The sequence below is a fragment of the Staurois parvus genome, unplaced genomic scaffold (assembly GCF_062004578.1).
Source record: "Staurois parvus isolate SC_StPar_1 unplaced genomic scaffold, SC_StPar_1.0 ptg000574l, whole genome shotgun sequence".
NCBI classification, from domain to species: Eukaryota; Metazoa; Chordata; class Amphibia; order Anura; family Ranidae; genus Staurois; species Staurois parvus.
Window position 1 is genome coordinate 4288552 of NW_028318370.1, and position 23112 is coordinate 4311663.

Below are 23112 nucleotides of genomic sequence, written 5' to 3' on the forward strand. Positions count from 1 at the left end.
ACTATATGAACCACTGATGTATTATACATGGAGATCATATCCCCCCTTATGTATTATACATGGAGATCATATCCCCCCCTTATGTATTATACATGGAGATCATATCCCCCCCTTATGTATTATACATGTTGATCATATCCCCCCCTTATGTATTATACATGGAGATCATATCCCCCCTTATGTATTATACATGGAGATCATATCCCCCTTATGTATTATACATGGCGATCATATCCCCCCTTATGTATTATACATGGCGATCATATCCCCCCTTATGTATTATACATGGCGATCATATCCCCCTTATGTATTATACATGGAGATCATATCCCCCCTTATGTATTATACATGGAGATCATATCCCACCTTATGTATTATACATGGAGATCATATCCCCCTTATGTATTATACATGGAGATCATATCCCCCCCCCTTATGTATTATACATGGAGATCATATCCCCCTTATGTATTATACATGGAGATCATATCCCACCTTATGTATTATACATGGAGATCATATCCCCCCCCCTTATGTATTATACATGGAGATCATATCCCCCCTTATGTATTACACATGGAGATCATATCCCCCCTTATGTATTACACATGGAGATCATATCCCCCCTTATGTATTACACATGAAGATCATATCCCCCTTATGTATTACACATGGAGATCATATCCCCCCTTATGTATGACACATGGAGATCATATCCCCCCTTATGTATTATACATGGAGATCATATCCCCCCCTTATGTATTATGTAAAATATCGTATTGTCTCGATATTTTCTTAACTTGTATTGATGAGAAATGTTCAGATAGAAAGTCCTTCCACTTCTTGTATAAACTCAAAAAGATGATTTAATAATAACGTTGCATAAAATTAGAAATAAAATATTGGAATACAGAATGTTTAAATAAAGTCCAAAAAGTATAGTTAAGTTCTTGATAATAAGATTGTATATATGTATATATGTGTGTATGTCTGTCGCATCAAGGCTGCTATAGAGTGAGTGAAACTCAAACCTTTGTTCTACTCTTAAAAGAGCAATCCAGCCCCCAATCTCCTAAAAGTGGGTTGGTATTCTCTTGTAGTCCTACTAAGATAATTGGAAACAGATGTGTATATATAACAAACCTCCAGTCTACTTCTCCTAAAGTCTGAGCGTAACCTAAGAATGCCTAGACAAAACTTCACTGACATTCCATCAATTAGAATACATTAGATGTATAACACATACATATATATATATATATTTATATATATATTCTCCTAAAAGTAATCTTACTAAGAGTTATCTCGTATATAAATATCGTAATCAAGAAATATTACAGTATAAACCGAACAATTCACTAGTTAGTGAAACATATAATCTCTTACATAGATGGGGGAGGATGGGGGAAGGTATAGCTAATTGCTCTCATATGTGGCTTGAATGTAAAGGAAAAACCCAAGATATATGTTCATATGTATATTCACAGACTATGAAGTCTAATTCCTTACTTTTCCCAATCTAGAACAAATATAAATATAATAACTCAATTATTCTATTAAGATCCAACTCATTCATACTTATGTTAGTACTGTTAATAAGAAGATATTAGATATTAGGTTATGGAAAGCTTCTAACATTTCCCTCTCAAAATGATCAATTTTATCGAATCTTAATCATTTTCCTTATCTTAATCCATTTATACACATTCTCGTCACTTTCGTATCCATTCATGCGTTTTTGGATCTTAAGATAATTGATCTGCACATATCTTTAATTTGATTCTATAATGGGAAAACAAATTCTTTGATAAACCTTTTGTTATGTATCACATAAAAATATTTTTACCCTTATTATTTTCCTTTTACCAAATAATTCATCCCCTTAATAAATGTATAACTGTAACATTATAGTACAATACTTTAAAATATGTCACTTAAAAAATAGATGTTTCATATTTTCCCTCCAAAATGTGTGTAGCACACAGTTCTATAATCCATACATTTTTCAAATTACCTTATTGACATTTAACCATAACATATGTTCCCTAGTTTCAATCCATACATGTATATCAAATGATTTTTTTTTTTTTAAAACATACATATAACAATGTAAAGCTTGCCTAAGTTTTTCTATATGTACCTTAGAAAAACTTATCTCTAGCTTAATTAACAACAGATGTTCTAACTAAGTAGAGTGACTCTGTTGTAACAAAAGTTTAACCCTTTCACTTCTGAAAATACATAGTGAGTGATTGCAAATGTTCATGTGAAAACTGATCTCATCTTAATATGGTAAACATATTATGTCAAAATAAAATGTACACACAAAAAAACCCAATATATCTGATGAATGAATTATTTCATCAATAGTCAAAAGTCAATTGTTTTATAAGTTCTTCCTCTATGAGATGCCTTTAGATGTCTTGTCTTCTTCTAGCGCTCTGTAAAGTTAAAATAACTTTATTGAACATAAAAAGAACAACAAAAACTATGATGAATGAAATTCTTGTTGCAAAGCTTCTTCCAGAATAAATTTCCTTCTTGGAAAATGTATTATCATCTGAAAGGTTTAGAAATATTTGAGTTTTCTTCCTTCAACAGTCACTCTTAGGTCATTTCCTGTAACAGAAATGCAGTATCATTATTTTGGCATTGATAATTTTACATTGATTAATCCTCTTACATTTATCTGTTAACATTACATATCACAATCACAAACATTTCTAGTCATGACATGGAAGACATATTTTGATTATAACACTTCTTATTGACTTGTAGTGTTCTATTTTAGAATGCAGGCACTTCCGCCTAACAGTACTAGGGTAGCTGATTCAAATCCCAACCATGGCATCACCTGCCTGGAGTTTGTATGTTCTCCCTGTGCTTGCGTGGGTTTCCTCCAGGTACTCCGGTTTCCTCCCACACTCCAAAATCATGTTGGTAGGAGAATTGCTCCTATCTAAATTGGCCCTAATATGTGTATGTATGACTGTGAGTTAGGGACCTTAGATTGTACTCCTCTTGAGGGTTAGGGACTTATGTGAATGTACTATATATGTAAAAAGTACTACGTAAATTGACAACGCTATATAAGTACCTGAAATAAACAAAAATAAATATAACAGGACGCTACATCTCCATTATTGGTCATGAGTCAAAACCTTGGTTTCATAACCAAAGAAAGGTTTTGTATCAACCCAGAGATGACAAAGGATCATGCCTTTGATCTTATCTCTATAACATTGGAAATATGCGTAGCTGTTTTTTGTGTTGGCTTACTTCTTGTAGTGTAAGACTGATCTGCAGTAATACATACTGGTTTCAAACTTTTCTCAGTTCTTATGTTGAAAACATGAGGTACAAACTTCTCACTTACAGCTGTACAAACATGTGTTAGTATGTTTTCCTGAAAATGTCTTCTTGTTACATCTATCTGAATGTGTTTGGATGACAGTGTTTTGTACCATATAGGATAATTTTCACGATAATTTTCTGTTGAACCATCTTCCCCTAGGAGTTTCAGTGATGAATCAGGTGTCTGTAATATAATCTTACTTGATCTAACAATGTTTTCAGTTATTTTAACTGCAAAGAAAGCACTTAACAATTTTTTCATATGTGCATCAAAGTTTTTCTCCATATTTGTCAAAGTTCTTGAGAAGAAACCTATTATTTTCTGATTACCTTCTTTTAATTGTGACAAAGTTGCTGAGATTGCATTATTGGAAACATTGGTTTCTAAAACAAAAGGAATTTTACTACAAAACTCAACAGTATTTAATGTAGTAGCATTCTGCAAATCCCATTTCAATAGTTCAAAAGCTTCTTTCTCAGTTTGATCCCATTGTTCCAATACACCATCTTTTTGTCTCAAACGATCAAATAATGATCTAGACTTCTCTGCAAAATTGGGTATAAAATCTTTACAATGATTTACTTCACTCAAAAACTGATGCAAAGCCTTGCGATTTGTTGGAATTGGATAAGCAGAAATAGTTCTAACTTTTTCTTGCAACAACTGTCTCTGTCCATGACTAATTTGCATATGAAGGAATTCCACCTGTCTTTTCATCAACTGAACTTTCTCTGTATTCAATTTCAATCCTGCTGTTTGTAACAACGTAAATATTTCAGACAAAAGAGTGATATGCTCAGTTATATTTTGTGTAGACAAGAGAAGCTTGTCTACATGCTGGACAATACATTCTGGCCTAGAGAATTTAGATAATATTTTTCCCAAATACTCATGAACAATTCCATCACTTAAATCTAAGCCTGGGGCTAATCTTGTGAATGTATACGTTTCTTTGTTGAAGCTAAAGGCAAGTTTATATTGACAACTCTTAGCTAAGGGTACTGACAAATGGCTATTGGCGATTTCAAGTACTGAGAATATTTTGGCCTTGGCATCCAGATGTGACATTATGTTACAATCAGGAACAATAGATCTGTTATTTGTGATGCATTTGTTCAATGTCCTGAAGTCAACTGATAAAGAATATGAATTATCAGCTTTGATAGGCCAAATACAATTATTCACCACTGATTGTACTTTCTTTAAAATTCCTTGCTGTAAAAACTCATCTACAATGGAAGAGAGTGGATTAATTGATTCTAATGGCAATTTGTATTGAGGTTGAGGCTTAGGGTCTCTACCTTCAATGTCAACTTCAAAATTTGTAAACAAACCTACATCATTTTTGCTTTGACTCCAAAGATCTGTATGTGATCTAACCAATTGTTCCAATTCAAGATTGGTTCCTGTATGTGGCCATTTATGATCTGAAGACATGTCAGCAGTTGCTGTACAAATATTTCCAACATTACAGTACATGGAAGAATCAATTAATGTTGATTTGGGCCTTCCACTTTCATCCAATAAAATTGGAGCAACATATTCCAACGGTAAGGAAGAAGAATCTCGATTTGATCCTGATTTAAATTTCGGCAATGGCAGTAAACCATTCCTATTAATGACAACAGCACTGTTTACCATATTGTTTAAGCTGTTGTTAACTCTCAGTGAACTGATCTTTTTAACTTCTGAGGCATAAGGCAACTCAGACAGACTATTGTTGGAACATGGAGGAGCAGATTGTTCAGAAATTATATTTTGGTCTTCTAATTCCAAAGCTTTTCTTTGTAAATCTAATTTATAATGAATACAATCTCTTTTCAAATGACCAAATCGTTTACAATAGAAACAAATAGTATTTCCTGTCTGCTCTGAGACTCTCGTCCTGCCTGTGACGTATTCATCATCATAATTGGGTGTGGCTAAGCACATGGTCTCTCTCTGTTCTCCATTTTGAACAATTAAACTTTCCTTTTTCTGATTATTTAATTTAAGTTGTCTCCTAACTGTATCAATAACTTTGGCTGCGTGATCTAAATCATTTTTTCCAGTAGCAATAATAAAAGATGCTGAATCAAGATACTTGAATTTTTTAACAAAAGCATTTACCATAGAAGGAGTCTCATTGTCTAAATTAAATATAATTTTGTATACTTTAGAAAATCTATTTTTAAATGCAAAAGGATCATCATTAATCGTAGCTCTTAAGGAGTCTAAGATTTCCAAAGAAGGAGTTTCCTCTCCAGTAGTAAATTTCAATAATTGACGTAGTCGGTCTGATGCATTGCTATGCATTTCCTCATCATCCTCAATATATGGCGTTTTGATTAATCTACATGCCATAACACTGGGGAGCCATAAACAGAATAGAAAATTTCTTTGCTCCTGATTTAAACAAAAATTATTACAAAAATTTTCATAAACCTCCATGTTATGGAAAGCATCGGCGTCCATATCATAGGCTGGCATATCCTTCAAAATTTTCATGAGCTGATCAAGGATTTTAAGATTAAGTTTTGCAGCTTTATTCCTTAATTTTCTCTTACACATTTCTTCCTGATCTATAGGGTCTCCTTCTACAGACTGGATCTCTGGTACAAAAGATTTTTGTTTCTCTGCCTTAGTATTCACACAAATTCTTTTTACATCATTCTGCAGGTCAGATAACTGAATGTCTTTTGTTTGAATTGCGCTTTGCATATCATCAATTTGCTCAGTCAAAATCTGGCAATTAGCACATACACTGCTCTGATCTTGCTTCATTACACAAACAGCAGTCTTAGGAACATCAAAAATCATGGAGTTAAAAACATTAACTAACTTCATTACATTTCTAACTTGTTTGCTCAGTTTCTTAAAGGAAAACTTAGATTTTTCTATCTTAATATTAGCCTGTAAGCATTCATTATACATGTACCGCCAAAGTTCATCATCTTTAACAAATGTAGACAGATTCTTGAATTCTAACTTACTCTCTCTAGATAATTCATCAATAAAATCCATTACTTACCAATTAAGAAGGTCTTTCTTTACATAACGCGTCTTTTCTCTCTTGGCGGGAAATGACATCACCAAGGAACAGCGTTTCTTGCAATTGCGCAAAATTCTCACCAATTCTGCTTTTAGGTTCTCGATTATGCCGACGATTCATCTGTTGCAGACTTTACTTCTCCTGAAAGCTTGACTTCATATTTTGTTGACTTACAAACAGCTTCCCTCTCATCAAGATGAAAGAGAAAAAAGTCAAAAATAAGCGTTCGGCGGAAACGAATCGAACTGGAGGCTCGCCACTGTAAAATATCGTATTGTCTCGATATTTTCTTAACTTGTATTGATGAGAAATGTTCAGATTGAAAGTCCTTCCACTTCTTGTATAAACTCAAAAAGATGATTTAATAATAACGTTGCATAAAATTAGAAATAAAATATTGGAATACAGAATGTTTAAATAAAGTCCAAAAAGTATAGTTAAGTTCTTGATAATAAGATTGTATATATGTATATGTGTGTGTATATGTGTGTATGTCTGTCGCATCAAGGCTGCTATAGAGTGAGTGAAACTCAAACCTTTGTTCTACTCTTAAAAGAGCAATCCAGCCCCCAATCTCCTAAAAGTGGGTTGGTATTCTCTTGTAGTCCTACTAAGATAATTGGAAACAGATGTGTATATATAACAAACCTCCAGTCTACTTCTCCTAAAGTCTGAGCGTAACCTAAGAATGCCTAGACAAAACTTCACTGACATTCCATCAATTAGAATACATTAGATGTATAACACATACATATATATATATATTTATATATATATATATTCTCCTAAAAGTAATCTTACTAAGAGTTATCTCGTATATAAATATCGTAATCAAGAAATATTACAGTATAAACCGAACAATTCACTAGTTAGTGAAACATATAATCTCTTACATAGATGGGGGAGGATGGGGGAAGGTATAGCTAATTGCTCTCATATGTGGCTTGAATGTAAAGGAAAAACCCAAGATATATGTACATATGTATATTCACAGACTATGAAGTCTAATTCCTTACTTTTCCCAATCTAGAACAAATATAAATATAATAACTCAATTATTCTATTAAGATCCAACTCATTCATACTTATGTTAGTACTGTTAATAAGAAGATATTAGATATTAGGTTATGGAAAGCTTCTAACATATTATACATGGAGATCATATCCCCCTTATGTATTATACATGGAGATCATATCCCCCCCTTATGTATTATACATGGAGATCATATCCCCCCTTATGTATTAGACATGGAGATCATATCCCCCTTATGTATTATACATGGAGATCATACCCCCCCTTATGTATTATACATGGAGATCACACCCCCCCTTATGGATTATACATGGAGATCACACCCCCCCTTATGTATTATACGTGGAGATCACACCCCCCCTTATGTATTATACATGGAGCTCACACCCCCCCTTATGTATTATACATGGTGATCATATCCCCCCCTTATGTATTATACATGGAGATCACATCCCCCTTATGTATTATACATGGTGATCATATCCCCCCCTTATGTATTATACATGGAGATCATATCCCCCCTTATGTATTATACATGGTGTTCATATCCCCCCATATGTATTATACATGGTGATCATATCCCCCCATTATGTATTATACATGGAGATCATATCCCCCCTTATGTATTATACATGGAGATCATATCCCCCCTTATGTATTATGCATGGTGTTCATATCCCCCCATATGTATTATACATGGTGATCATATCCCCCCATTATGTATTATACATGGAGATCATATCCCCCCTTATGTATTATACATGGTGATCATATCCCCCCCTTATGTATTACACATGGAGATCATATCCCCCTTATGTATTATACATGGAGATCATATCCCCCTTATGTATTATACATGGAGATCATATCCCCCCTTATGTATTATACATGGAGATCATATCCCCCCTTATGTATTATACATGGTGATCATATCCCCCCATTATGTATTATACATGGAGATCATATCCCCCCTTATGTATTATACATGGAGATCATATCCCCCTTATGTATTATACATGGAGATCATATCCCCCCTTATGTATTATACATGGAGATCATATCCCCCTTATGTAATTCTTTCCTTGGTGCATATTTTTCCTGACTTGGCATAGACAGGCTCACTGGTATAGCGTGGGAGGCAGCTGGGATAGTCGTCCCAAGTGCAACATTTAGGGGGCACAGAAATTAGTGCTGGGTGCTTGGGTCTGATGCCCCAGCCGGACTTCAGGTTGCTGTGTGCGGGGATTCAGCCCTCACCGGGAACACACACCTCCCAGTCCCGCCACCATTTCCCCATCAGGCTAGGTTCACACCTATGCAGTTTGCGTTTGAGCCATTTATGCATTGTGTTTTGCGTTGCATTTTTTATGCGTTTTGCATGTTTTTTTTCTTGTTCCTATGCAGATTTAAAACGCATCAAAAATGCGGCAAAAATGCATAAAAAATGCCAAACAAATGCACTACATGCTTTTCTGCAGCATTTCCATTAAAGTCTACAGAACCAAAAATGAAACTTTTTGTGTTCAAAAAAGTCCCTCTTTCCAAAAAACGCATCGGGTGAAAACGCGGAGATGTGAACGTGTCCCATAGGAAATCATGTTAAATGGACTGTATTGTGTTTCTGCAAAATGCTGCGGAAAATGCTTAGGTGTGAACCTAGAGTCAGGCAGTCTATGAGCGCCACTCCGAGGGGACGATGTAAGTGATGTGACAGGACGGCAGACACAGGGTATATAAGGTTGAGCCTAACTGCTGCTAGCACGCAACTGGGAAAAAGTTTTCCACCTCCAACACCAGAGCCGCTCCGGGGCGATGAGAGAAGAGTGCAGGCTCTGACCCCCCTCCACTCTCCTCAGAAGCTGTGCAAGGAACGCAGTTCCTGCTGTCACCCATCGGGAATCGCATTTGTGTCATCTGGGGGAATTTGTGAAGAGGTGAGAGCTGTGAAGAGTAGGGGGATTTGTGAAGAGGTGAAAGTGGGGGCGGAGTAGGGGGGATTGGTGAAGAATGGGGGGATTTGTGAAAAGGTGAGAGCTGTGAAGAGTGGGAGGGGTATTTGTGAAGAGTGGGAGGGGATTTGTGAAGAGGTGAGAACTGTGAATGGGGGGGGGGATTTGTGAAGAGTGGGGGGGTTGTGAAGAGGTGAGAGCTGTGAAAAGTGGGGGGTGGGATTTGTAAAGAGGTGAGAGCTGTGAAGAGTGGGGGGAGGGGGGATTTGTGAATAGTTGGGGGGAATTTGTGAAGAGTGAGAGCCAGCCGTGAAGATTGGGTGGGATTGTGAAGAGTGGAGGGATTTGTGAAGAGTTGGGTAGGAATTTGTGAAGCGGTGAGAGCTGTGAAGAGTGTGTGTGTGTGCGTGGGGGGGGGGGATTTGTGAAGAGTTGGGGGGGAATTTGTGAAGAGTGGGGGGATTTGTGAAGAGGTGAGAGCTGTGAAGAGTGCGTTAGGGGGGGGAATTTGTGAAGAGTGGGAGGGAATTTTTGAAGCGTTGAGGATGATTTATGAAGAGTTGGGGATGATTTGTGAAAAGTTGGGGGAGGGAATTTGTGAAGAGTGAAAGCCCTGAAGGGTGGGGGGTATTTTTGGAGAGATGAGAGCTGTGAAGAGTGTGTGTGGGGGAGGGGGGTTGCGAAAAGGTGGAAGCTGTGAAGAGTGGGGGGATTTGTGAAGAGGTGAGAGCTGTGAAGAGTGTGGGGGGGGGGTCTGTGAAGAGGTGAGAGCTGTGAAGAGTGGGAATGATTTGTGAAGAGTCGGGGGAGAGCCCTGAAGAGTGGGGGGGATTTGTGAAGAGTTGGGTAGGAATTTGTGAAGCGGTGAGAGCTGTGAAGAGTGTGTGCGTGTGCGTGTGGGGGGGGAATTTGTGAAGAGTGGGGGGGGATTTGTGAAGAGGTGAGAACTATGAAGAGTGTGGGGGGGGGGATTTGTGAAGAGTGGGAGGGAATTTTTGAAGCGTTGAGGATGATTTGTGAAGAGTTGGGGATGATTTTTGAAAAGTTAGGGGAGGGAATTTGTGAAGAGTGAGAGCCCTGAAGGGTGGGGATATTTTTGAAGAGGTGAGAGCTGTGAAGAGTGTGTGTGTGTGTGTGTGTGTGTGTGTGTGGTAGGGGGGGGGGTTGCGAAAAGGTGGAAACTATGAAGAGTGGGGGGATTTGTGAAGAGGTGAGAGCTGTGAAGAGTGGGGGGGGGTCTGTGAAGAGGTGAGAGCTGTGAAGAGTGGGAATGATTTGTGAAGAGTTGGGGGGATTTGTGAAGAGGTGAGAGCTGTGAAGAGTGGGGGGATTTGTGAAGAGGTGAAAGTGGGGGCGGAGTGGGGGGGGATTGGTAAAGAATTGGGGGATTTGTGAAAAGGTGAGAGCTGTGAAGATTGGGAGGGGTATTTGTGAAGAGGTGAGAACTGTGAATGGAGGGGATTTTGTGAAGAGTAGGGGGGTTGTGAAGAGGTGAGAGCTGTGAAGAGTGGGGGGGATTTGTAAAGAGGTGAGAGCTGTGAAGAGTGGGGGGATTTGTGAATAGTTGGGGGGAATTTGTAAAGAGTGAGAGCCAGCCGTGAAGATTGGGGGGGATTTGTAAAGAGTGTGGGGATTTGTGAAGAGTTGGGTAGGAATTTGTGAAGCAGTGAGAGCTGTGAAGAGTGTGTGTGTGGGGGGGGGGAGGGGATTTGTGAAGAGTGGGGGGGGATTTGTGAAGAGTTGGGGGGAATTTGTGAAGAGTGCGGGGAATTTGTGAAGAGGTGAGAGCTGTGAAGAGTGGGGGGATTTGTGAAGAGGTGAGAGCTGTGAAGAGTGCGGGGGGGGGGGAATTTGTGAAGAGTGGGAGGGAATTTTTGAAGCGTTGAGGATGATTTGTGAAGAGTGGGGGATGATTTGTGAAAAGCTGGGGGAGGGAATTTGTGAAGAGTGAGAACCCTGAAGGGTGGGGGATATTTTTGAAAAGGTGGAAGCTGTGAAGAGTGGGGGGATTTGTGAAGAGTTGAGAGCTGTGAAGAGTGGGAATGATTTGTGAAGAGTTGGGGGGATTTGTGAAGAGGTGAGAGCTGTGAAGAGTGTGTGTGTGTGTGTGTGGGGGGGATTTGAGAAGAGTGCACAGGATTTGTGAAGAGGTGAGAGCTGTGAAAAGTGGGGGGGGATTTGTGAAGAGTTGGGGGGGGGGATTTGTGAAGAGTTGGGGGGGGGGGATTTGTGCAGAGGTGAGAGCTGTGAAGAGTGGAGGGGATTTGTGAAGAGTGTGTAGGGGATATGTGAAGAGACGATAATTGTGAAAAGTGTGTGTGTGGTGGAAAATTGGCGACAGGGCAATCAACATAAATAGTAAGGAGTTTTCCCATAACAGGTTTATATTGTCATTCTTTCCAGCCAGCCTATAATCCAGCACTGCATCAGGGTTTTTGGTTGGCTGCACTGCTGTAAGTTAAGGTTGGAGGGTTAGGGGGGCACAAATGACTTGCCTTGCCCCGGGAGCTGACAACCCATGTTATGCCACTGGACAGCCTTCAACATAGCAGCTACAGCAACACTATTCAGACTTACTGTATTTCTCTATTTTTAATGCCAGTTCTGTACTCACATTGACACTTTAAAAATGTTTTTCAATATGACCGTTCTTAGATGTCTGGCTGGTGACCCCCTACAAGCAGCATATATTCAATATACCTGCTCATTTTTGCCAGTGGTCTGCTAGTAACCAGAACAGGAAACGTCATTCAGGAAGTCTCATCTCATAGACTCACATAAAGCTCTGCAAAAGCAAAACTGATATGTTACCTTGTCTCAGATATTCTTTGAAATGCTTGACCTGCAGTCAATCTGCTTTCTGCTTGATCTGATCTTAATGCTTCGGGGAGCCCTGTGTTCAGGTAAGACCTTTACTGAATGAGGTGGCAGCAGTGAGGTCTGATTTTCTGTATGGAAAGCCAAAGCTAAATGGTTATTACGGAAGCAGGGGCAGACTGACTGTTTGGAAACTCGGGCACTGCCCGAGGGCCCGGGGTCAGTAAGGGGCCCCATGAGATGCCCCTGGTACCTTTTTCATAGGCTTTTTTGAGTTTGGGCAAGGACACAGGGGCCCCATGATCCCCTATTGCCCGGGGGCCCAATGAGTTGTCAGTCCGCCCCTGTACGGAAGACTCTACAATGACTGTAAAAATGACTGCCAGCGCACAGAATTATTATCATAGAGAAGTCACTTCTTCACCTTCATTGTCTGGCACATTTTTGTTCATTTGTAAATGTATCCTGTCATCTCTTAACATGTACTGTATGTAAACCCAAATACTATTTTCTATTATATTTGGTATCATGCCTCACTGTATACAGTTTTTTTAAGAAAATAATTTTTTGTGATATTTTAATATTGTGTAGCACTACTCCATTAGGAGTCGCTAGAGATTTGGGTCCCCCTATAGTCCTGCACAGCCAGGCAACACATGTTTTTCATAGACTTGCATTCTAGAGACAGTAAAACAGTCCTTGAACTTGCTTTTTTAGGTTTTATTAAGGGCATTGAACTTGGATGGGGATGGGGGATACATGAGATGCCCCAGGAACTGTTAACTGAGGACAACTTCCTGGAAATTATGAACAAGTCCACAGAAGGGTTTTCTCTTCTTAGAGAGCTCTAAGATTGTCCTTCTCTTTCTTGCAATCTGCGGACTTTCCCTGGACAAAGGAATTTGGAATCTGCTGCCTTAGGAGCACAGTCCAGCTGGGGGCTAGTCAGGTTTCCCACTCAAATGCCCTATCCCTTACTCCAGTCCAGGGGGTGTAGAAGTACTCACTGTTCCTCTACTGCAAGCTGTAGGTTGGTAGCTGCCTTCAGGTCTTCTGCTGGGCTGCCTCCTTCCTTAGCTCTACAGATGGTCTTTGCTCAAGAGGCCGGTGAGGTTCAGTTTTCTTCCTGTCTAGATCCCACTTGGAGGCAGGCCCCATCCCACTGGGCCCTATCCCAGACTCCACACTTGTCTCCTGCTCTTACATCATCCACTTGAACTCTTCCCCTACTGAGCAAGCTCCCCTATGCTTAAAGGCTGTCCCAACCCCATGCCAAGCCCCCTGCTTGGGGATTGGTCAGGGTCCCTTGAGCATACAAGGCCATATCCTGAACTGCTTAGGAAGTCTTTTAAATGTACACAAAAAGTGAAAGAGGAAATATATGCATTGTGACATAATTGCTGATATGTATACCCTGGAAGATGCTTTTCAAGGCACTTAGCTTTGCAGACATGAATCTGGCTAGGCCAAACCAGCTGGTGAATAAAAAGTTTGTTTTCCTCAAGTTCATGTCTGGAGTTTTACCTGGAATTCCGAAAGTTGCCATTATACCTCCTGACTGTTTGGTCTCTACCAGGTAAATGATAGTTTGCAAATATGACATAAGTTGTGATTTCCTTTTGAACGTAACAGTGACTACAGACATTGGAGAATGTTTGTCCAAACCAACCCCTTACCAATAAATCAGGGAAATGTATTTTTGTAGGAGCCATCAAAACCTTATCTGGTGCTACTTGGCTGAGCCTGCTTGGAGAAACTCTGAGTGAGATAAATCTGAAGGGCTTACAAGATACACACCATCATAATGTAGCAGATGCATACAAATTCTCTATACATCTTAAAATAAAATATTCATCCACCTTGGTTTGACTTTCAGGTTCCTCAATTGTGTCTGGGCAATATGGCAGTTCTGTCATACTGGAGTGCGGCCATGACCCCGGAGGAACCTTCCTACAAATTACATGGAAGATTGATCTGTACAATTCTACCTGTAAGGCATCTTTGAATAAACAAGAAGCGCAGGTAGCAAATCAATGCAACGCCAAGGCAAGAATGAAACTAAATAATAAATCCCTGACAATCAATAATATTGAATTATCTGATGAAGGAACCTACAGATGTGAAATTGTAAATGCTTTCACCACATTCTTTAATGAGATTACTTTAAAAGTTTTCGGTACGTAGAAATATTGTGTTATGTTTTGACATTTTGCATTTCAAAAAGCATGCTTGTATAGCAGATTTTATTACATAAAATATACACTACACTATATTGCCAAAAGTATTGGGACATCCCTCCAAATCATTGCATTCAGGTGTTCCAATCACCTCCATGGACACAGGTGTATACAATCAAGCCCCTAGGCATGCAGACTGCTTCTACAAACATTGGTGAATGAATGGGTTGCTCTCAGGAGCTCAGTGACTCCAAGCGTGGTCCCGTGATAGGTTGTCACCTGTGCAATAAGTCCATCCGTGACATTTCCTGGCTACTAAATATTCCACGGTCAACTGTTAGTGGGATTATAACAAAGTGGAAGAAACTGAGAACAACAGCAACTCGGCCAGAAGTGGTAGGCCATGTAAAATGTCAGAGTGGGATCAGCGCATGCTGAAGCGCACAGTGCGCAGAAGTCGCCAACTGTCTGCAGAGTCAATAGCTAAAGACCTCCAAACTTCATGTGGCCTTCAGATTAGCACAACAACAGTGCATAGAGAGCTTCATGGAATAGGTTTCCATGGCCGAGCAGCTGCATCCAAGCCTTAGATCACCAAGTGCAATGCAAAGCGTCGGATGAAGTGGTGTAAAGCGCGCCGCCACCGGACTCTAGAGTAGTGGAGACGTGTTCTCTGGAGTGACCAATCACACTTCTCTGTCTGGCATTCTGATGGACATGTCTGGGTTTGTCAGTTGCTAGGAGAATAGTACTTGCCTAAGTGCATTTTTCCAAGTGTAAAGTTTGGTGGAGGGGAGATTATGGTGTGGGGTTGTTTTTCAGGGGTTGGGCTTGGTTCCTTAGTTCCAGTGAAGGGAATTCTAATCTAATCTAGCCTGCACAGAGTCCTGACCCCAACCCCATACAACACCTTTGGGATGAATTAGAGCGGAGACTGTGAGCCAGGCCTTCTCACCGACATCAGTGCCTGACCTCACAACTGTGCTTCTGGAAGAATGGTCAAACTTTCCCATAGACACCCTCCTAAACCTTGTGGATGGCCTTCCCAGAAGAGTTGAAGCTGTTACAGCTGCAAAGGGCGGGGCCAACTCAATATTGAACCCTACGGACTAAGACTGGGGAGCCATTAAAGTTCATGTGTGTGTAAAGGCAGGCCGACCAATACTTTTGGCAATATAATGTGTGTATATAAATTGAAAAAATAAGCTGTTAACACTTTTGCGCCGTAATATATATATATACACACACACATACTACTGTGCAAAAGTGTTAATAGCTTATTTTTCCAATTAACAAAATAGAAATTAAATGAACAGAAGAGAAATCAAAATTAGATCAATATTTAGTGTGACCACACTTTCAAAACAGAATCAATTCTTGTAGGTAGACTTGCACCCAGGTTTTGAAGGAACTCGGCAGGTAGGTTGCTCTAAACATCTTGGAGAACTGACCACAGATCTGGATGTCGGCTGCCTCAAATCCTTCTGTCTCTTCATGTAATCCCAGACAGACTCTATGATGTTGAGATCGGGGCTCTGTTGGGACCAAACCATCACTTCCAGGATTCCTCATTCTTCTTTACACCGAAGATAGTTCTTAATTACATTGGCTGTATGTTTGGGGATGTTGTCCTGCTGCAAAATAAATTTGGGGCCAATCACACGTCTCCCTGATGGTATGGCATAATGCATATGTATCTGCCTGTATTTCTCAGCATTGGGGACACCATTGATCCTGACCAAATCTTCAACACCATTTGGAGAACTGCAGCCCCAAACTTGCAAAGAACCTCCACCGTGCTTCACTGTTGGCTGCAGACGCTCATTATTGTACCGCTCTCCAGCCCTTCACCAACAAACTGCCTCTTGCTACAGCCAAATATTTCACATTTTGACTCATCAGTACAGAGCACCTACTGCCATTTTTTTCTGCACCCAAGTTCCTACGTTTTTGTGCATAGTTGAGTCGCTTAGCCTTATTTCCACGTTGGAGGTCTTGCTTTCTGGACGCAATTCTTCCATGAAGACCACATCTGGCCAGACTTCTCCAATCAGTAGATGAGTGTACCCGGGTCCCACTGGTTTTTGGCAGTTCTGTGCTGATGGCACTGCTGGACATCTTCTGATGTTGAAGAGAAGTAAGCATGATGTGTCTTTATTTCTGCATTAAGTTTCCTTGACTGACCACTGAGTCTATGATCCTCAACGTTGCCCGTTTCTTTGTGCTAGACCCTAAACAGCACATCTTGAAACCCCAATCTTTCAAATCTTTGCCTGGGAGAGACTTTGTGGATGCAGTATAATTACTCTGTCTCTTGTTGCTATGATTAGTCTTTCCATGGTGGTAGTACCTTACCACCCAACACCATTATGTGTCTGTGCCAAACCTAACAGAACAAAAATGGCAGCTGCACAAATCAATTTGTAGCATTCTCCTAGTTAGGGTATAAGATATCAGGAAAATTTAGCTTGGCTCCTCTGTAGCCAGTGGAGTGTTGGTTGATTACTTTGCTCAGTTTTTCACAGGCCTGATTATTTTCCAGTGCATTCTAGAAGGTTCTGGAATCTCAGTGGGAGGAAAGGCAGAAGGGCAGTTTGAATATTTATGTGGATGCAGCCAAGGATTGGAACAAGAGATGGGCAGGAGGGGCAGCTGCCCTGGATGCAATGGTTTATGGCAGGGTTGGGGGGTACCCTGTACTGAGTTCCTTCTGTTACAAGGCTGATAGGAGTAGTGACAGTGGCATCACTACTCCTGTCAGCCCAGCACTGGGAGTAGTGAGGTGAGAGCCAGGAGGAGGTGTGGGTTACACACCCCCTAAGAGGATCCTCTAAGCTCACACATCATGAACGGTGGGGCACAGTTTGGCATCTTTGTTCTGGGCACTGGATGACCTTGTCCTGGCACAGTCCCGGCCAGTCCCAGTCCTCAGCTCTACAAAAAGGCCCTAGCTATTACTTAGTCAGAAGAGAACTTCCTCTCCGGTCACCTTGGTGGCCCAATTTTAGTAGGTACCCGCTCCCCCCCAAAACAACCTTCAAAATTGGAAGAAGAGAGGAGAAGGTCTTAAAGAAGAACTTCCTTTATAGTGTCAAGTTCTGCTTTAAATCAGATATACAGATATGAAGAAGTAGGATTTGTGCTATGTACATGTAACTTTGTATTTTCATTATTTGGATAGTGTCCCTCTAACCATTTAAAATTACCATTTAAGCTCAGCCCTCCGTGTCTCTAGAAATAAACAGTGCCGGGTTTCCTGAATGTAGAGCGAGTGGTGGATCCCCAGCAGCAGAAATCTCCTGGATCCCTCAGCACAACAATATAAACACAAAAAGTGTTAGAGAGACAGACAAGTCCTGGACAGTGATCAGCATCTACGGAATGCAGAATGTGACTATGGTGAGATGTCTTGTGTCTCATCCTACCGTGGAGAATCTGCAGGAGAAATCTATAACATTAACTGGTAAGAAAGTGTGTATGTGTAAGTCGATAAAAAGGAGATTATAATGGCTTTTAACCACTTGAGCTCCTGAGGATTTACCCCCCTTAATGACCAGGCCTCTTTTTGCTACTCGGCGCTGCACTAATTCAGCTGATAATTGCGCGGTCATGCAATGCTGCACCCAAACGAAATTTACGTCCTTTTTTTCACACAAATAGTGCTTTCGGCGGTATTTGATCACCTGTGCGCTTTTTATTTTTCACGCTATAAACAAAATAAGGCCAAAAATTTTGAAGAAAAACAATATTTTTTACTTTCTGCTATAAAAAATATATAGTAAACTCAAAGTTGGTTATAAATTTTGGCCAAAATGTATTCTGCTCCATGTTTTTGGTAAAAAAAAATCCCAATAAGTGTATATTGATTGCTTTGTGTGATAGTTATAGCGTCTACAAACTATGGTATAGATACTGCAATTTACGCCATTTTTCTGCGCTAGTTCAACGGACAATTGCGCAGTCATGCAATACGGTACATAAATGAAATTTACATCCTTTTTTTCCCCACAAATTGAGCTTTCTTTTGGTGGTATTTGATCGCCTGTGCGGTTTTTATTTTTTGCGCTATAAAAAAAAAGGCTGACAATGAGGAAAAAAAAACAATATTTTGGACTTTTTGCTATAAAACATGTCCAGTAAAAAAAAAATGCAAAAATCAAATTTAGTCATAAATTTCTGCCAAAATGCATTCTGCGACATGTCTTTGCTAAAAAAAAAACCAATACGTGTAAATTAATTGGTTTACGTGAAAGTTATAGCGTTTACAAATGGTGGGAAAGATACTGGGATTTTTAATTTTTATTTATACTAATAATGGCGGCGATCAGCGACATATAGCAGCAATCAGCGACATGTGGCGGCGACCAGCGACTTATGGCAGGACTGCGGCGGACATTTTGACACTGGGGGGGGGACTGACTTGGGGTCACTGACATCCCCAGTCACACCAATACAGTGATCAGTGAAAAAAAAACACTGAAACTGTACTAATGTCACTGGGGAGGAAGGGGTTAACATTTTTAGAATTTGCTGTGTAAGGGGAGTGTATTACTAGGGGGCGGGAGTGTGTGCTGGAGGGGGGGAGGGAGGGGGGAGCTGACCGAGGGAAAGAAACTGTTCTCTCCCTCTGCAGCATGTCGGCGAACTGTCACAGAGCAGGCTGTGTGTAAACAATGCAGCCCTGCTCTGTGTCAGTGATTACCGCTCATCGCGGGAAAACGGCCGGTAAAAACCAGCTGTGACCCGGCGGGGGAGACCCGCTGCTGACACCCGCGGGACAGGCAGGGCGGGCGCGCGCCTTGCGTACGCCCCCTACCTGTTTTGAACGCAGCCGTTTTAAAACGTGCTTTTGCCTACGAGCGCCGCCCTGCCGACGTTTATATGCGGTGGCTGGGCGGCATGTGGTTAAACTGCTTTCTTTACCGGTCCAATGCTGACACATCCCTCACATATGTAAAATCCAAAGTTTTTTTTGCTAGAAAATGACTTAGAACCCCCAAACATTATATATTTATTGTAGCAGAGGCCCTAGAGAATAAAATAGCAGTCCCTGTAATTTTTTGTCACACAATACTTGTATAAAGATTTTTCAAACACTATTTGGAAAAAATACAATGTAATGAATTATAACAAAACACAATATATAACTCCATTTTGTAAAATATGAAAAATAATGTCATCTGGAGTAAATAGATACCCAAAATATCATGCTTTAAAATTGTGCATGCTCATGGAATGGTGCCAAACTACGGTACTTAAAAATCTCTAAAGGTTACACTTAAAAAATTTCTACAGTTTACCAGTTTAGAGATACAGAGGAGGTCTTGTGCTAGAATCTTTGCTCTCGCTCTGACATTCGCGGCAACACCTCACATGTGTGCTTTGAACACCATTTACATATGTGGGTGTGACCTACGTATCACCATTGCGCAAGCACGGGGGTGGGGGGGGGGACGAGGGTGCTTACAGGTTTTTTTAAAGTTTATTTTATTCCATATTTTTTATTTTTACGCTGTTCCTTTAAAAAAAAATGTCTGATCACTTTTATTCCTATCACAAGGACTGTAAACATCCCTTGTGATAGAAATAAGCAGTGACAAGTCCTCTTAATGGAGAGATCTGCTGAGGTCAATGTAAAGTATTCAATTAATTATTTATATTATATAATTCTTTAAAAAAAAAATATAACCTTGTTTACATTAGGCCGAAACCGGAAGTAACATAATGACGTTGCTCTGGTCCTTCTAGCCAAGAGATATGAGTGGAGGCCATCTTTCCTTCACTCATCTCTATGTCCAGCCACCAGATCAGTTCTCGGCCTCACCTATCATCCAGGTAAGCCCAAGAACCATTGAAAAGTGGCAAAAGGGCCACCCCTCCCACCGCTTCTAAAAGTGATCTAGCTGCAAATCCGCTGCTAAGATCACTTTTAGCAGAAAGGGAATCACGGGCTGAAAAGAACAATACCGGGGTTTTGGCACATGGCTGCAGCCATAACCCCGGTATTCCACTTCCAATCATGGATGTATTTTTACTATGGTCCAGTTGGGAAGTGGTTAAAAATATTTGTATCACAAATAAACATTTAATAGAATGTATTTCCATGACACTGGTGTCACTGAGAATGATTAGTTTTCTAAAGAGACAGAACAGCAGAAGGTGTTTGCTTTCAGACTCTCTGTCTTTGACTGAAACTCTGAGACATCTGCAAAACAAGAGAGTGGGTAGAAGGGGGCCTCATCTACAGTTGTAAAACCCACCTTGATAGGTGCTAGGATTAGGTAGATTTAGTTTTGGCTCACAGTGTTCAGTGGAGCTGCATTTTTGTTGTTAGGTGAACTTGTCTTACTGTAATCAGTGTGTCTGCAAATGCTGTGTTAGGTAAATTTAGTTGTGCTCACTGTCATCAATGCAGCTGCAGGTGATTATTTAGGTCTGTCCAGTGTTTCAGTTGCAGCTGGTTTGATAGCTTCCTCTGCTTTCCAGAGAACAGTAGATATTTCTGGAACATAGGTGTGGAGCTATGAAAACAGCAGCATGAATATTTATACAGCCACGGCCAATCCCAGGGAGGGTGGCCCTGAGGGCTGCTGGGAGTCTGTATAAATACTCTGAAAAACTGAGCTTCTGGGTCTTATCCTACATATGAGGAGTCCAGCCTGGAGGACTTGCTGTTCTCTGGGCAGCGTTGCCATATGCTTGCTGTCCGTGTGTCAGGAATGGACTCAGCACTGGTGGTGGGACTCACCTGCCATGTGGGCTGCAGTACCAGGGCTGACCAGCGGGTGCTCTCAGCAGCCAGAAGCTCACTCCTGCAGTCAGCCAACACCTGAAGCTGATTGCAGGAAGTGTATTTAAGGAATGACTAGGCCTGTGATCAGGGCCTTGATGTATGTTGCCCATGAGCCCCTGTACCTGGTATCCTGTGTTCCTGCCTCGTTGCTGACCCTGCTTTGATCCTGACCTCTGCTGACCGTCTCCTGTTGAACCCCTGGCTTGCCTGACCATCTTTCTGCCTGATCCTCAGTACCGCGCTGCCCGCTACCTGCTGAACCTGGCTTGTGACCCCGACCATTCTCTGCTTGCTCCTCCTGTACCACGCTGCCCGCACAATACCGACCCGGCCTGTCTGACTACGCTTACTTCACCTAACGATCCATCCATCCCGCACGGATCACCTTTAGTAAGTCTGCCTACCTCTTCCCATCAGACTCCCTTCCTGAACTCCCCTGCCAGTACACTCTACCACAGCCGGATGCACTCAGGGCTTGGTTCCTGGTTCCGGTCTGCACCAAGTCCATCCCCACCATCAGGGGCCCTGGTGAATAGCAGGCTGGGACTTAGACCCCGCGCCCTGAGGAAATCCGTGCTGTGGGCTGCTAGAGACACCGCCAGGCGGCACCTGACAGTGCCTTACGGCCTACCTGACCATTCCACCTCTCCAGCTTGACTATGCCTGTGTTCCCGCACATACTAAGATTAGTGGCAGGTTGGTTTGTTCACTGTGCGTTATATATCTGGGTGGCTAATAATAATTATATCGGTATTATATCATACCTGAAGTCTGCGTTTCCCTGTGTCAGTCCACACATTTCTGGTCATACCCAGATTCCTGACACCGTGAGGCCTCAGCTAGGCTAGCTGATGGCCTGAATGCTGAAGCTAAAGGAAGGTTGACTGAGGGGCTGTCGTCTGAAGCAGGGGCGGACTGACAACTCATGGGGACCCTGGGCAATAAGGGATCATGGGGCCCCTGTGTCCTCACCCACACTCAAATCACACCCAAAAAAGCCTATGAAAGGTACCAGGGGCATCTCATGGGGCCCCCTACTGACCCCAGGCCCTCGGGCAGTGCCCGAGTTCCCAAATGGTCAATCCGCCCCTGGTCTGAAGATCTAATTTGGTATCACAGGAGAAAGGTGTCGCATGGATGTTGGAAGGCGGCAACCAAGTTTCCAAGGACATTTGTGAGTACAGACTGCTGTGAGAGATCTTAAAGGCTTTTGGGCTGCTGCCACCCTTCTCGTGCTAGAGAGTCAGCAGTGTGTTTGTGTGAAGGGGACATCGGCTAGTGCCCTAAAGAGCTCAGTCTACCTAATTCTCTGCGAAGACATTCTGCTCTGATTGCTCAAAGGAAGAAGCTTTTGTGCTTTTAACTGCATCTACTACAATGCCAAGTCCACAGTTTGATTTTGAAAAGACTTCTGCTTCAACTCAATAGAAGGAAGTTTACTGTCCTCAACTTGTACATAATCCTTTTTGGAGCATCCTATGCCATTCCCTCAACCCTATCTCAGTTACCCCAAATATAAAAAAACACCAAAAAGAACACCCTTTTTTTTTAGCCAAAAGAGTGACTGTGATTGTGTGCCTGGCTTCGAGGCAATTACTGGGAAAAGAATTTGGGGCAATTTCCAGCGGCTCCTTCAGGGGTAGCACTACGCAGTTCAACCAAAAGATAAAAATAAATAAATAAACCTTGCTGCCCTAGAACTGTAAATGCCCATTTAGATGTGTGTGTTAGAGTAGTGCATGGTAATGCACACATTTTATGAATGGCCCACAAAATGCAAGTCAAGGTGTTGAGAAAACTAGAGGTGTATAGTGGAGATCTGATAGCAAAACTGCTCTTTTGATTTGTTCTACGTTGTACTCTGAGGGTAGTTTATCTTGCATATTTTTAACTGATCTACTGAAGTCAAGATTTACTTTTTTCGGTATAACTAATTTTAACCACATGTCATTTTACA

The 23112-nt window shown here is 41.2% G+C and overlaps 1 protein-coding gene across 1 annotated transcript in view; it reads left to right on the forward strand.

Moving 5' to 3' along the window:
- Positions 1 to 13606: 13606 nt before the first annotated feature.
- LOC149450470 (uncharacterized) overlaps positions 13607 to 23112 on the forward strand; it is a 34118-nt gene continuing 24612 nt past the window's right edge. The window contains exons 1-3 of the mRNA XM_089691957.1: positions 13607 to 13745; positions 14062 to 14361; positions 17577 to 17825. Of these exons, the coding sequence (XP_089548083.1) occupies positions 13607 to 13745; positions 14062 to 14361; positions 17577 to 17825 (688 nt within the window). The remainder of the gene's footprint in view (positions 13746 to 14061; positions 14362 to 17576; positions 17826 to 23112) is intronic.